General features: G+C 46.1%; 2 protein-coding genes and 7 non-coding genes across 9 annotated transcripts; 6 read left to right on the forward strand and 3 right to left on the reverse strand.

Annotated features, from left to right (window-relative positions):
- The first annotated feature begins 829 nt into the window (after nt 1-829).
- On the forward strand, nt 830-901 carry TRNAM-CAU (transfer RNA methionine (anticodon CAU)). Its single transcript has one exon. It is a non-coding gene; the product is annotated as a tRNA-Met (tRNA).
- A 1,036-nt stretch (nt 902-1,937) lies between these two features.
- TRNAK-UUU (transfer RNA lysine (anticodon UUU)) lies at nt 1,938-2,010 on the reverse strand. The gene has a single exon. It is a non-coding gene; the product is annotated as a tRNA-Lys (tRNA).
- A 245-nt stretch (nt 2,011-2,255) lies between these two features.
- TRNAL-CAG (transfer RNA leucine (anticodon CAG)) lies at nt 2,256-2,338 on the forward strand. The gene has a single exon. It is a non-coding gene; the product is annotated as a tRNA-Leu (tRNA).
- Nucleotides 2,339-3,090: 752 nt separating this feature from the next.
- Nucleotides 3,091-3,164, forward strand: TRNAI-AAU (transfer RNA isoleucine (anticodon AAU)). The gene has a single exon. It is a non-coding gene; the product is annotated as a tRNA-Ile (tRNA).
- A 425-nt stretch (nt 3,165-3,589) lies between these two features.
- TRNAM-CAU (transfer RNA methionine (anticodon CAU)) lies at nt 3,590-3,662 on the forward strand. Its single transcript has one exon. It is a non-coding gene; the product is annotated as a tRNA-Met (tRNA).
- A 728-nt stretch (nt 3,663-4,390) lies between these two features.
- LOC130489455 (histone H2B 1/2/3/4/6-like) lies at nt 4,391-4,784 on the reverse strand. The gene has a single exon (XM_056863178.1). It carries the CDS (start codon nt 4,775-4,777, stop codon nt 4,397-4,399), a length of 381 nt encoding a protein of 126 aa, XP_056719156.1. The 5' UTR covers nt 4,778-4,784; the 3' UTR covers nt 4,391-4,396.
- Nucleotides 4,785-5,631: 847 nt separating this feature from the next.
- Nucleotides 5,632-6,021, forward strand: LOC130489716 (histone H2A type 2-C-like). Its single transcript, XM_056863493.1, has one exon. It carries the CDS (start codon nt 5,632-5,634, stop codon nt 6,019-6,021), a length of 390 nt encoding a protein of 129 aa, XP_056719471.1.
- Nucleotides 6,022-8,442: 2,421 nt separating this feature from the next.
- On the forward strand, nt 8,443-8,515 carry TRNAK-CUU (transfer RNA lysine (anticodon CUU)). Its single transcript has one exon. It is a non-coding gene; the product is annotated as a tRNA-Lys (tRNA).
- Nucleotides 8,516-9,011: 496 nt separating this feature from the next.
- On the reverse strand, nt 9,012-9,083 carry TRNAM-CAU (transfer RNA methionine (anticodon CAU)). Its single transcript has one exon. It is a non-coding gene; the product is annotated as a tRNA-Met (tRNA).
- Nucleotides 9,084-13,142: the final 4,059 nt, after the last annotated feature.

A 13,142-nucleotide genomic window follows, 5' to 3' on the forward strand; every position in this document is an offset into this window, starting at 1 on the left:
CAATGGAGACTTTGGATTAGCAATACAGGATTTGACCTTCAAAATGCCCGTTCCTGTATGGATGGCACTGCTGTGCACTGAACTGCCAGAGGAATGTAGACTCACTTCATTTAAGGGGATGGTCCCTACATGCCTGTGGTGTTGTGCCTTAGTATGCCTCCAGTATCTCTGGGAAGCGGAAGTGAGGTGGGGGAGCCAGTGAATGTGCCCCCCTATTGCCAGTTTGTTGAAAAACAACCTTCATAAATTGTGACAAAAAACTTAAAAATGGTTGAAAGAATATTTAGGGCTGGCATGCGCCCTCCTTCACCTCTGCCCATCCATGATTCTCCCTGGCCCAGGATGGGTTTTTAAAGATTCCCCTCATCCTTATGATGCCTGAAAAAACAAAATATTATCGCAGGCTTCTGTAAACCTGGCAGGGTGCTTACAGAAGGGTAGAAGGCAACTTAAGGATATCTATGCATTTATTTATTGTAACCAAACGTCTCTTTGTCAGAACACACACATTCTTTTAAAGGCCGAGAAAAGAGCAAAAAACCCAGCACTAGTGATTATATTAAGAAAACTGAAGATTAAGTAAAGAACAAGTTCTCTGTATCAGATGCCTGTAGGGTACAACTGCATGAAAATAGTGTAGTTTCTTTAAAACTAATGCTTCCAAAGGAAAGTGTAGCACTCTGTTATACTGACATTGCATAAAGGTTACTCTCCTCAAATATTAGATGTATGGCATCCCAAATATTTGACACAAAAAGTGATTTTTGTGATTGATACACTATAATGAGTCAAGTATTAAAGCTTGCAATGCAAAAAAGGAATCTCGACCAGCAGAGTGGCGCAGCGGAAGCGTGCTGGGCCCATAACCCAGAGGTCGATGGATCGAAACCATCCTCTGCTAGCATCTTTTTTTTTTGGTGTGTGCATAATATATCATTTTTATTACAACAATAATAATAGAACACTGGGAAGTAGAAAAATGCTACTTTAAAAACAATGAACAGGCAGAAAGAATCAGTCACACAACCACACGACTGCTCTGAGCCATCTTCTGGAAACGTTTAAATGGCTTTGTCCATTCTTTGCATAAATAGAGGTGCCAAGGTGGTATATTTTTGGGTGGAAGAGGGGAGGAGGACGCAGCTCTCGTGGCTTTCCTAACCCGGTTTGCCTTTTTTTGTTGTTGTTGCCAGGAGCTGCATAAATAGGAATTTACAATCTTTTCCAGATTGGAAAAGGAAACAGTTTCTGCCGCTTCAAACGACACAACTTGACTTTGAATGAATCAAACGCCGCTGGTGGGAGTGTTCTGTGTGCATCAATTGCGTGCATCAATCAATTGCGTGCATCAGTCGGCATCCCTCCCGCCCCCAGCTGTAGAATCGATAGCAATCGATTATTGATCGCTTGCCAGGCCGTTTTTTATTAGATACTCCCGGAATTGGCATTGGAATCTGATCTTCATTTTCAAACTGGTCTTTGAAATCGGTCTTCAATCATTGGCACAAAAGGGCTTTAAAGGCCTGGGAGATTCTTCTCTGTGGACTTTATTAAAAGGGTGGTGGGGGGGGGGGGAGAAATCCAACCCAAGGAAGGGTTCCTTGCACGTTGTGTTTTCTTGGGTACGGGTGGGTCTTAATGAAGAAGTTTTACATGACTTTTATCTTTTGGGATTTCTACAGCCGATTCTCTAGCTGCAAGGTGGCATGCAAAAATAGCTGTGGGCACAACAGCCTTGCCTGTATGGAGCACGACAGGCATAAATGTCACCGATTTCCTCGTTCCTTCTGAGCAAGAGACACGGAAATGATCCATAGCGTGAAGGGAACAACATGTACACTTTGTGACACTAAAGAGGCCTTGCTAGAATAATTTCTTTCTTCCAATTTCTTTAAAATTTCTTTAAAATTGGAAAGCAAAAAGGGAAAAAAAATTAACGCCCGAACAGGGACTTGAACCCTGGACCCTCAGATTAAAAGTCTGATGCTCTACCGACTGAGCTATCCGGGCTCTGCTGGAAATACGCTTCCGGATTTGTGTAGGAGAGATCAATCCAGAGAATCACCGAAGCCTGTTGGCTTCTTGGCAGACTTCTTTTGAATTTTGCAACTCTTTTGTAACGTCTACTTCGCAACAATTGATTCTTATCCAAGTAACATTGCAAATACAGAATCTTTCTCTTACATGAACTGCTTCAAAATAACAACAATGGATATCTTTACCATTATTAAAATACTGGACTAGATAGCTAAGTTGTCAGGATGGCCGAGCGGTCTAAGGCGCTGCGTTCAGGTCGCAGTCTCCTCTGGAGGCGTGGGTTCGAATCCCACTTCTGACAAGAGCAATTTTATTGGCGATCGTTTTCATTTTCAACGGGCTCATACCTGTTTAAGATCTGTATAGGTAATTATCTCTTGTTTCACCCTGCCGTGGCTACAATTTAAAACTAGTAGTCGTTTATTTATTTATTGAAAAATATGCATGAAACCACCTTTCTTCCAGAAATCTGGAATCCAGTCCAAAGCTGGCAACTTCATCCAATAACACCATATTTAAAATCCCCACCAGAAGCCACATACAAAAAGGAGTCGCCATCTCCAAAGCTCTACTGCTGCCCAACTTAACAGCGTCTTCTGAAAACACCCCCAGCTAGGAGGCCTTTCTCTCTTGTTCATAGAAACTGTTCCATAAAATTTGGGGCGGGGGGAAGCAAGTGGAAACACTGATGGCCCAGCTTCAACTGGCCACCCTTAAAAGGTGAAAGAGAGCCTTCTGCAAGAAAGAACAGTAGTTGCCAGGTTGTCTTCAAATGCGTTGCAGTAGTCAAGCCTCAAGATGACACGGGGCATGGCCTGAGGAAGCTCATGTATATTGCTTCTCCAGCAGCCATATAACACCAACGCTCATAATTGAATCTGCGAGAGGAAGCTGTACCCCCTGAAGACCTCCTTCTGGGACTGTCTTGTCAGAGTGAAAGAGACCCGTGTATAAGGAAGAGAGCCAGAGTTCAAATGCTGCAGCAATTTTAAATTGCCTTTTTTGATTCCCATGAACAGTGAGTAGCTATTTTTGGACTATGGAGTGCAACGTGGCCGGTTAGCTCAGTTGGTTAGAGCGTGGTGCTAATAACGCCAAGGTCGCGGGTTCGATCCCCGTACGGGCCAGTTCTTTCTTTATGAAAATAAACATGAGGTCGCCTCTCTTCCGGTCCTCACTGTATTGTGTTAATTATTACTCCTTTGCTTATCCAGTATTCCAAATTAGTGTTCCTCGTGATCAGTGCTGCGTGTAGATAATCTGTATATGATTGTCTATGTGGAAACGACAGGTTTCGTGTAGGCCACGTGGGCCTAAATCAAAAACACCCAACGAAAAGTGGCTTAATGCTTTTTATTAGGCGCAACCAGAACAACAGACAATAGTAGCAAGTCCGAGTTACCAGAAAATCTGTACTAGGGTGGATATTTTAAAAAACGAGAGCAACGCAGGCGAGAGAAAAGAAGTTATTTTAAATCTTGGTGCCTCATTTATAGAGGAAATTTTATGTCGATAGAAAGACTTTTTACTGTTATAAGCCAAAATATGCGAAGCCTCCTTAGCGCAGTAGGCAGCGCGTCAGTCTCATAATCTGAAGGTCCTGAGTTCGAACCTCAGAGGGGGCAGGCTCGTTTTTCTTAAATGCACATTTTTCAGAAAAGCAATAACTGGTTAGGGTCCCCCCTCCCTTTTATTCGGGCTGGACGGTAACCTTAAGTACTCAGAAAGCCCACCAAGTACTGCAGCTGCTCCTTCGGGAGGACACCAATAATAATCTCACGCTCTCTGCCCTTTCCATGTTTGCATCTAAGGGGCCCCTGGACTCGAATCGAACTGCTCTAGATATTACTCCAAGCGGACAGCGGTGCTGGTCCGTAAAAGAGCAAGATTCGGATCCAGTAGCACCTTAAAGACCAACAAGGTTTCTTTCCAGGGTAGAACCTTTCTGGAGTTAAAGCTCCCTTTATCAAAAACCTTTGCTAGAGAGCTTTGACTCTTGAAAGCTTCAACCCTGGAAAACTCAGTCTAAGGACTGAACTCAAACCTTGCTCTTCTAGATAACGGTTGCATTCTCTCATTTCGGCAAACGGGTGTACCCAAGTCCAAGTGTACCTAAAGTTCATTTAGAAATAAGCTCCCCGTTAAAATTCAAGTTTACTGCTAAATGAAGCTTACTGGAGGATTCATTCACCGGGTTGCAGGGCTTTTTGCTTTAGTACAAATATAAAAGTTTAAATTAAGGATGTTTGGGGTAATACAAGGTAACAGCAGCTCTTTTGCTGAGAAAAGTGGGTGGCTCTGAAAAGAGCCTTTGGCTTCGAGATCTGCCGCTTGCGGCCTCCAGGGAGGGGAGAGGGGCTCACTTGGAGCTGGTGTACTTGGTGACGGCCTTGGTGCCCTCGGAGACGGCGTGCTTGGCCAGCTCGCCCGGCAGCAGGAGGCGCACGGCGGTCTGGATCTCGCGGGAGGTGATGGTGGAGCGCTTGTTGTAGTGGGCCAGGCGGGAGGCCTCGCCGGCGATGCGCTCGAAGATGTCGTTGACGAAGGAGTTCATGATGCTCATGGCCTTGGAGGAGATGCCGGTGTCCGGGTGCACCTGCTTCAGCACCTTGTACACGTAGATGGAGTAGCTCTCCTTGCGGCTCTTCTTGCGCTTCTTGTCCCCCTTCTTCTGCGTCTTGGTCACGGCCTTCTTGGAGCCCTTCTTGGCCGCAGGCGCCGACTTGGCTGGCTCAGGCATCTTTCCGCTCCGCCACCCCTTCCTCAAACGCACGTGGGGAAAGGACGAACTGCGACCCAGCCCGACGCCCGGGCTCTGTTATTTATAAGACCCTTATGCAAATGAGGTATCGCGCATTCTCCCACTCCCATTGGTCAGAACCCCCTCTGAGGTCACAAGGAGAAAGACGCCCCGGCCCGCGAGCCCGTTCCATGGGCGCGCATTGGTCAGCTCCCTGCCGTCGCCCCTCTCTCATTGGCCGTCCTCACAGCCCCGCCTCCCACTGGCCACCCCGAGGAGCCCGCGCTCATTAGGCGACGAGTCCAGCAGGATTTGCATTGAGCTCGCATTGGTGGGCGCGCATTGGTCAGCTCCCTGCCGTCGCCCCTCTCTCATTGGGCGTCCTCGGAACCCCGCTTCCTATTGACCAGCCCGAGGAGCTCCACGCGCACCGGGCGACGAGTACAGCATGATTTGCATTAAACTCACATTCGGTGGGCGCGCATTGGTCAACTCCCTGCAGTCGCCCCTCTCTCATTGGCCGTCCCCAGCTTCCCACTGGCCGGCCCACGCGCATTGGGCGACGAGTGCAGCAGGGTTTGGATTAAACTCGCGTTCGGTGGGCGCGCATTGGCTGGGGAGCGCATTCCATGGGCGCGCATTGGTCCACTCCGTGCCGTCTCCCCTCTCCCATTGACCAGCCCGAGGAACTCCACGCTCATTGGGCGACCTGTACAGCGGGGTTTGGATTGAGCCAATGGAAATGCTCCCTGCTGACTCCCAGGGAAAGCATATAAGGGCTGGAGAGCGGCGTGCTGCATTCGTGGCGTTTGGAGAGCTTTTGGGTCGCTGTCCTTTGCTGGGTTGGTGCTGAAATGTCGGGACGCGGCAAGCAGGGCGGCAAGGCGCGGGCCAAGGCGAAGACGCGCTCGTCGCGGGCCGGGCTGCAGTTCCCGGTGGGCCGCGTGCACCGGCTGCTGCGCAAGGGCAACTACGCCGAGCGGGTGGGGGCCGGCGCGCCGGTCTACCTGGCGGCCGTGCTGGAGTACCTGACGGCCGAGATCCTGGAGCTGGCGGGCAACGCGGCGCGCGACAACAAGAAGACGCGCATCATCCCCCGCCACCTGCAGCTGGCCATCCGCAACGACGAGGAGCTCAACAAGCTGCTGGGGAAAGTCACCATCGCCCAGGGCGGCGTCCTGCCCAACATCCAGGCCGTCCTGCTGCCCAAGAAGACCGAGAGCCACAAGGCCAAAGGGAAATAAAAGACGTCCGGGGCCTTCGGACCGCTCGCACCAACCCAAAGGCTCTTTTAAGAGCCACCCACAACGTCTGTGAAAGAGCTGCTTATTGCACAGGAGTACATTACAGAATGCATACGGTCTGGGAGGACAATTGAAGGTTTTTTTTTCTTTTTTACCTGCTGCTTGAAGTGCTGAGAACAAGTTGTTGATTTTAAATGTATTGCGCACAACAGGTACTGCTGTCTGCTTAAATCATGCATTTTAAATTCAAACAAGTCTTGCATTCTTGCAAGTCTAACTTGCATTTCAAAGGCATCCTTTCAAATTTATACATCCGGTGGAGTTGAGCAAAAAAATCAAGAGCAATTTTCTATCCCTAAGCAACTTCTTAAATACTTTTCAAATAAGCCTCTCTCTCTCCCCCTCCCCCACCCCGGGCTTGGAGTCTCAGAGGTACTTTCCCATCTGCGTTACCAGGCAGCAAAAGCTCTTTTAAGAGCTACCCACAGCTTCCTGGAAAGAGCTGTTGTCTCGCTTTGCAACACAACCTTGCTGTAGGTGTCCCGCTTTTGGACCAAAGTACAAGAGCCTCAGTTTAGTCATTTTAGCTTCTAGGGTCAGTTTAGGCTTGATTTGATCTAAAACCCACTGTTTTTTTTTTTTTTTTTGGCAGTCCACGGTTTCCATAACACGCTCCTTCAACACCACATTTCAAAGGAATCTACTTTCTTCCTATCCGCTTTCTTCAATGTCCAGCTTTCACACCCATACATAGTAACAGGGAATACGATGGCATGAATTGACTTGATCTTGGTGGCCAGGGACACATCCTTACACTTCAGAATTTTTTCTAGCTCCTTAGTAGCTGCTTTGGAAACGCCTTTTCTGTTTGCTGCAATGTTCCACAGACCCGGGGAAGCGGGAGAGAAAACTCAAAAGGGCCCGGGCCAATCGGTGCAAGCGCGGGGATTTTTTTTTGTGTGTGTGGGGGGGAAGAAAAGACCAGAAAAGCTCGGGCCAATCAACGCAAGCGCGGGGATTTTGAAATTTAAAAATGGGAGGGATCTGACCAATCGGTGGAAGCGCGGGATTTTTTGTTTTGAACAAAGGAGTCCGGCCAATCGCTTCCCAGAAGGAAGAGACGCGGGTTAAAGGAGACTAGCGAAGGCCATTGATGCCTGGGAGGTTTTGCCTTGGGTTTGCTGCTTTCCAGATGCACATTTTCCCCGTGTGAATTCTCAAAACTACATGGGGGCTTATTGTTTCAGATCACACTGGGGCCATTGATGCCTGGGAGGTTCTGCCTTGGATTTGCCTCTCTCTCAATGTACATTTCCCCCATCCAAATTCTCAAAAATCTTTTTTTTAATTTTTTTTATTTTCTTATTAAGTCACATACAATTTCAATATTGTCATCTTCAGAGTTACACAAAATAAAACAATTTCAAATTAATCAACCTAATCAGTATTGACTTTTTCTGACTTCCCCTCTCCCCTCCTCTATGAAATTAATATCTATGGAATCCCCTCTGTATTTGTTTTCTAATTCATTATAGTTCATTGTATCATTTCAATAAACTACACATTATCCTCCTATATACTTTAACTGTTAAATACTTCATCCCTTCAACATTAATCAATTTTAATCAAGCTTAAGTCATAGCCTTTAACGTTTCCCATCAAATTCTCAAAAATCAACAATAAGCTCCTATGGGGAGTTTTGAGAATTGAGATGGGGAAAATGGGCATCTAGAGAGCGGCAAATCCAAGGCAAAACCAACCGTGCATCAATGGCTCTCCTCTCCTCTCCCGACCTTTCCTTTTAACTAACATCCAGGTTGATGGAGAGTTGGGGGGGAACTGGAAAGCCCTCTCGCCGCATGCTGCCGCTCGGGTTGGTCTCCAAGGAAGGCACCCCGCGACTTTTGTGCTTGGATCGGACTAGGGACAAAGGCTGAATATTAGAAGAGGACCCTCAGAGCCTTTGCAAAAGTAACCCCTGAGTATCTTTTCCATCGCGATGCACTCCATCTAGGCAGCTTGTCAAAACAAACGCGGCCAGAAATAAATAAATAAAACAAATAAAGGAAAAGACTGTCGAAGGCTTTCACGGTCAGAGTTCATTGGTTCTTGTAGGTTATCCGGGCTGTGTGACCATGGTCTTGGTATTTTCTTTCCTGACGTTTCGCCAGAAGCTGTGGCACGCATCTTCAGAGGAGTAACACTGAAGGACAGTGTCTCTCAGTGTCAAGGGTGTAGGAAGAGTAATATATAGTCAGAAAGGGGTTGGGTTTGAGCTGAGTATTGTCCTGCAAAAGTAATGTGCTAATCATTGTCCTGTAAGTATCAAGATAATGTGCTAATGAAAAGACCTTCAGAAAAAGCAAACTGCTTCTCATTGTGATCTCTATATATAAACTTTTTGAAAAAGCTAGCCGCAGAGCCCGGCTAGCTCAGTCGGTAGAGCATGAGACTCTTAATCTCAGGGTCGTGGGTTCGAGCCCCACGTTGGGCGGAATCTTTTTTTTCCCTTTCAACCCTTTTACAGGATGTTTTTCGATTGTTTAAAACTCAAGAACACAAATTGTGATGCAAACCAGATCTCGCATTTTATCTAATATTGCAATGGACAGTTTATGGGGTCTGGTGTGTTTATAGCGGCATTACACTAGCCTGTAATCTCCAATTAAAGAAGCGGGGAGCAACATAGGACGCTTTCACGCATGCCAAATAATGCACTTTCCCAATCCACTTTCAATGCACTTTGCAGCTGGATTTTCCTGTGTGAGACGGCAAAATCCACTTGCAAACAATCGTTAAAGTGCATTGAAAGTGCATTATACAGTATGTGTGAAAGTGCCCATAAAGCTTTTTAATTCATTTGAGAAATAAAACCGCAGCTGAAGCGACAGATGGGGAAATATATATATATATATATATATAGCCATAATTATTGATAGGGAAGTTCTTTTTGTTTTGGAGGGGAAATACTGGAGGGCGTAAAATGAATCTAGCAGAGGATGGTTTCGATCCATCGACCTCTGGGTTATGGGCCCAGCACGCTTCCGCTGCGCCACTCTGCTACCTCGCTACAACGGTCTTGTCAATTTCAGTGAATATGCTGCTTCCTGGCAATCTTGCAAAAGTTGATTCCAAAGCACCTATTAGTTGGTGATTGACAAGAAATATTTCACCATCGAGTGAAACGAATGGCCTCGGTATCCGAATACACAATATTACCATGCACCAGAATTCGTTATTGTCCAAGCCAAAAAATAAAATAAAAGGGCTTTAATTCTTTACAGAATCTTTAAAGAATTCTTTAAAGAAGAATCGTGCTGTTTACATTGGTTTTGGCAACCCGCTTAACACCGCTTGCATTATAATAGTTCTGGTGCTCTTCTGGACTTTGCTCTCTAGAGTTGAAGAGCAGTTCACAGAGCCCCGAGATAAAACCTGGAGATTCCAGCGGTGCCTTTCACACGAAGGAGAAAAATCTTCAAATGGGGGGGGGGGAGGGGTTGAGCTTGCGTTTGAAACACCTTTGAAACACCCTTTGCATCCAAGCACCGGCCAAGGCAGGGCAGGCTTCCTCGGGAGGTGGTGGGCCCTCCTTCCCTGGAGGTTTTTAAGCAGAGGCTAGATGGCCATCTGTCAGCAACGCTGAATCTATGACCTTAGGCAGATCGTGAGAGGGAGGGCATCTTGGCCATCTTCTGGGCATGGAGTAGGGGGGTCACTGGGTGTGTGCGTGGGGAGATAGTTGTGAATTTCCTGCACTGTGCAGGGGGTTGGACTAGATGACCCTGGTGGCCCCCTTCCAACTCTGTGATTCTATGAGAAAGGCAGTTTTGTTAGACGAAGGAGGCGGTGGTTGTGAAAAAGGCACATTCCATGCTGGCCATAATTAGACCAGGAACAGAGAATAAAACTGCTGCTATCATAGTGCCCTTGTACAAATCTATGGTGAGGCCACACCTGGAATGCTGTGTCCAGTTCTGGTCGCCACACCTAAAAAAGGATCTTGCAGAGCTTGAGAAGGTGCAGAGAAGAGCCACCCAAATGATCAGGGGACTGGTGCAACTCCCCTACAAGGAGCGGTTAAAACGCTTAGGGCTGCTTAGCATGATGTGTCGTCCTGGGGTGAAATGAGCAGGTCGGGAAAAGCAGTCCTGCATTGCCACCTAGTGGTACGATATATGCATACACCCAGACCATACACCACATTGACTCAATAAAGGAAGCCACAGCCTTCAATTTGCAAGATCTGAGCAAGGCTGTCAAAGATAGGACATTTTGGAGGACTTTCATTCATAGGGTCGCCATGAGTTGGAAGCGACTTGACAGCACTTAACACACACACACACACACACACAGACCATTTTAACTTTTGCAAACGATTGGGGTTTTTAAAGCATGTTTATCGCGTTCCTCCTCAAAAATTGCTTGAATCTTTGGCTTGAAACAGGAAACGGCTCTGAAGTCGTATTTGCTAAGTACTTTCCTAAGACACAAACATTATTGACTCTAAGTGGAAGATTTGATGTTGGAAAAAGATTTGAAATACAGCTTGCGTTAAGTGCCGTGAAGTTGCTTCCGACTCCTGGCGACCCTATGAATCAAAGTCCTCCAAAATGTCCTGTCTTTGACAGCCTTGCTCAGATCTTGGAAACTGAGGGCTGTCATGCATTCATATTCTGCGGGCTGAAGCAAGAGGCACCTTGCCCCCACCCCCCAAATAAGTTGCAAATAACAACTTTTGTGGAACTGCAAACTACATAGGGAGGACTGTCCATTCAGTATCCCATAGTTAACAACACTTGTAGCAGCAGCATTGTACAGAACACAGGCCCCCAACCTTTTTTGAGCCGGCAAGCACCTTTGGAATTTTGACACAAACTGGTGGGCTCAACCATAAGAGGGCTGCTGCAGAAGATGGAGCCAACCACCAATGGCTACCACAAGAGGTGGAGCCAATCACAAAATGTCAGGGAGGGAGACTCTAATAGGAATGATTCAACGTTTCCGGCAGAAGCCTGGAGTGGACATTAAGAGGGGAGTGGACATGTTCATGGAAGATATGGCTATCCATGGCTACTAGTAAAAATGGATACTACTCATGTTGCATACCTATTATCTCCGCTTTGGCAATTGGACTCCATGGCATTGAAGTCCCTCCCCTCCCCAAACCCCTCCCTCCTCAAGATCCGCCCCCAAACCTTCCTGGCGGTGGCCACAAAGCCATATTGCTGAGAAGACTAAAGTGATGGGGGGGAAATTCTTCCTGTAAGAAGGAAGGGACAGTAAGCTCATTTCAAGGGCAGAGGGAGAAAGACAGAGGTGGTTTAAATCAGGGCACAAGGAAAGAACTCTCTTTTCTATTGCTCTTGATTTGGGAGCACAAGTAATGATGGGGTAAGCTTATAACTAGGGACTCCATCTTGTCCATATGGTCCCAACCAGGTGATCAAAAGTAATGATGAACTTTTGCAACTTCAAGTAAAGCAAGGCTGTCCTGATTCCACATCATTTAGGAAGTATCTAGTGTAGGGAAAGAGAATTGTGTGTTTTCACCTTTTCTTTGTTCCCTTACTCAGCTTGGAAGTTTAATGAAGCACATGCATTATTTTATTCATTTATTAAACATTCTTATATATTGAACGCTTTATGTATGGTCTCTGGAAATACACCATGCCTAATCAGTCTGTGCATTTGAAGTGGGGCAGTAGGTCAACTCCCCATCCCTGGAACATGTTATCTAGAATGTGGAGAGTTGCAGCAGATCACCCCACACTTTCTTGTCGGGTTGTAATATGAGGTGCAGCAACTAGGTGGAACCTTTAAACAGCAACTATAATGGAACTCCTCTTTTTAAATTAATTTTCTTCTTATCTCTTTCTTTATATAAGCTAGAATGTGGCACAAGGGAGGCTTAATGAAGTAAAATCTCAAAATGGATTTATTTGTCTCTTTTGGGGAAAAGGTAAAGTCAGGTTTGCAGGGAGGTTTCAGGAAATAAACTTGGCAGGTTAAACAACAAGAATAAACAATTTAGGCTATTTATAAACAATAGATATTTTTAATCAGGATGTATCTGAAGTATTTCACAGACAGGAGTTGGTACTTTTGATGTATACTGAAATAAAGAACCCTTGGCAGTCACTGCTAAGTCGAACAGGCTTAAGTTTCTTGAATCAATGTTTCTACTGTTTATGGAGTCAGGACATACAAATAGTCTAGTTTTATTCCTGAAAACTGGTTAGGGATCAACCCCTTCACTTAGGAGCTATTTCCCTCATTTTAGCTGTGAATGTCTCAGCAGAGGGCTTTATAAACAGAACTTCAAGGTTTTCTTTCAGATTTGTTTTCTGTTTCATTCTGGAAAGCTCCTGGAACTGAGACTGAGCAAAGAAATGACAGTGATTCTGATAATTATAGTGGAGATTATCTCCTCTGGAAGACTGCTGATATTCTTCTGAGTTAATTAGTTGCAGAACTAGTGAAGTACTTTTTCCCCCTGATCTCATCCCATCTTTTCATCCCATCTTCACCAGTCCCTGCTGCCTCCACCCACCTCCACCCACCAGTCCCTGCCGCTTCCCCACCAGGAACGGGAATGCAGAGTGGCAGCGGCAGCTCCCGCACGGCCCATGCATGCAATTATTTGTTATCAAAATAAAAAGTAGTGCAACAAGACAGGAACAAAATCCATAGAAACAACCATGCGTTAATGGCCTATGTGTTTTAAAAGAGTTCTCCCAAATTAGGAACAAACTATCAAAATGTGGAAATCTTTCGCTTGGGCAAAGAGAATAGTTTTGACCTAGTGGTCTAGGTGTCAGGTGTCAGCCTCAAAGGGAAGGGCATTCTATGGGCAAGATGCCAAACCCGAAAAGTTTTGTCTCCGGGCACACACCTCCCATCCCCTTCTGTTTTAGCGTTGGAAGTTATGTTATCTGTGGCAGGCATGACCCATCAGAAAACAAAGCTATGGGTTTCAAAATAGGTGATCTGCTTCAGGATGATCATGGGCCTTGCAGTACCAAAAGCGAGGAGAATCCATCCATTCTGGGACAAATTATCTCCCAAAGAAACCTATGGTGTTTCCAAAGAAAGCAAAGTTTTACCCCTGAGAAGCCATC

The sequence above is a fragment of the Euleptes europaea genome, chromosome 18, assembly GCF_029931775.1.
Source record: "Euleptes europaea isolate rEulEur1 chromosome 18, rEulEur1.hap1, whole genome shotgun sequence".
NCBI classification, from domain to species: domain Eukaryota; kingdom Metazoa; phylum Chordata; class Lepidosauria; order Squamata; family Sphaerodactylidae; genus Euleptes; species Euleptes europaea.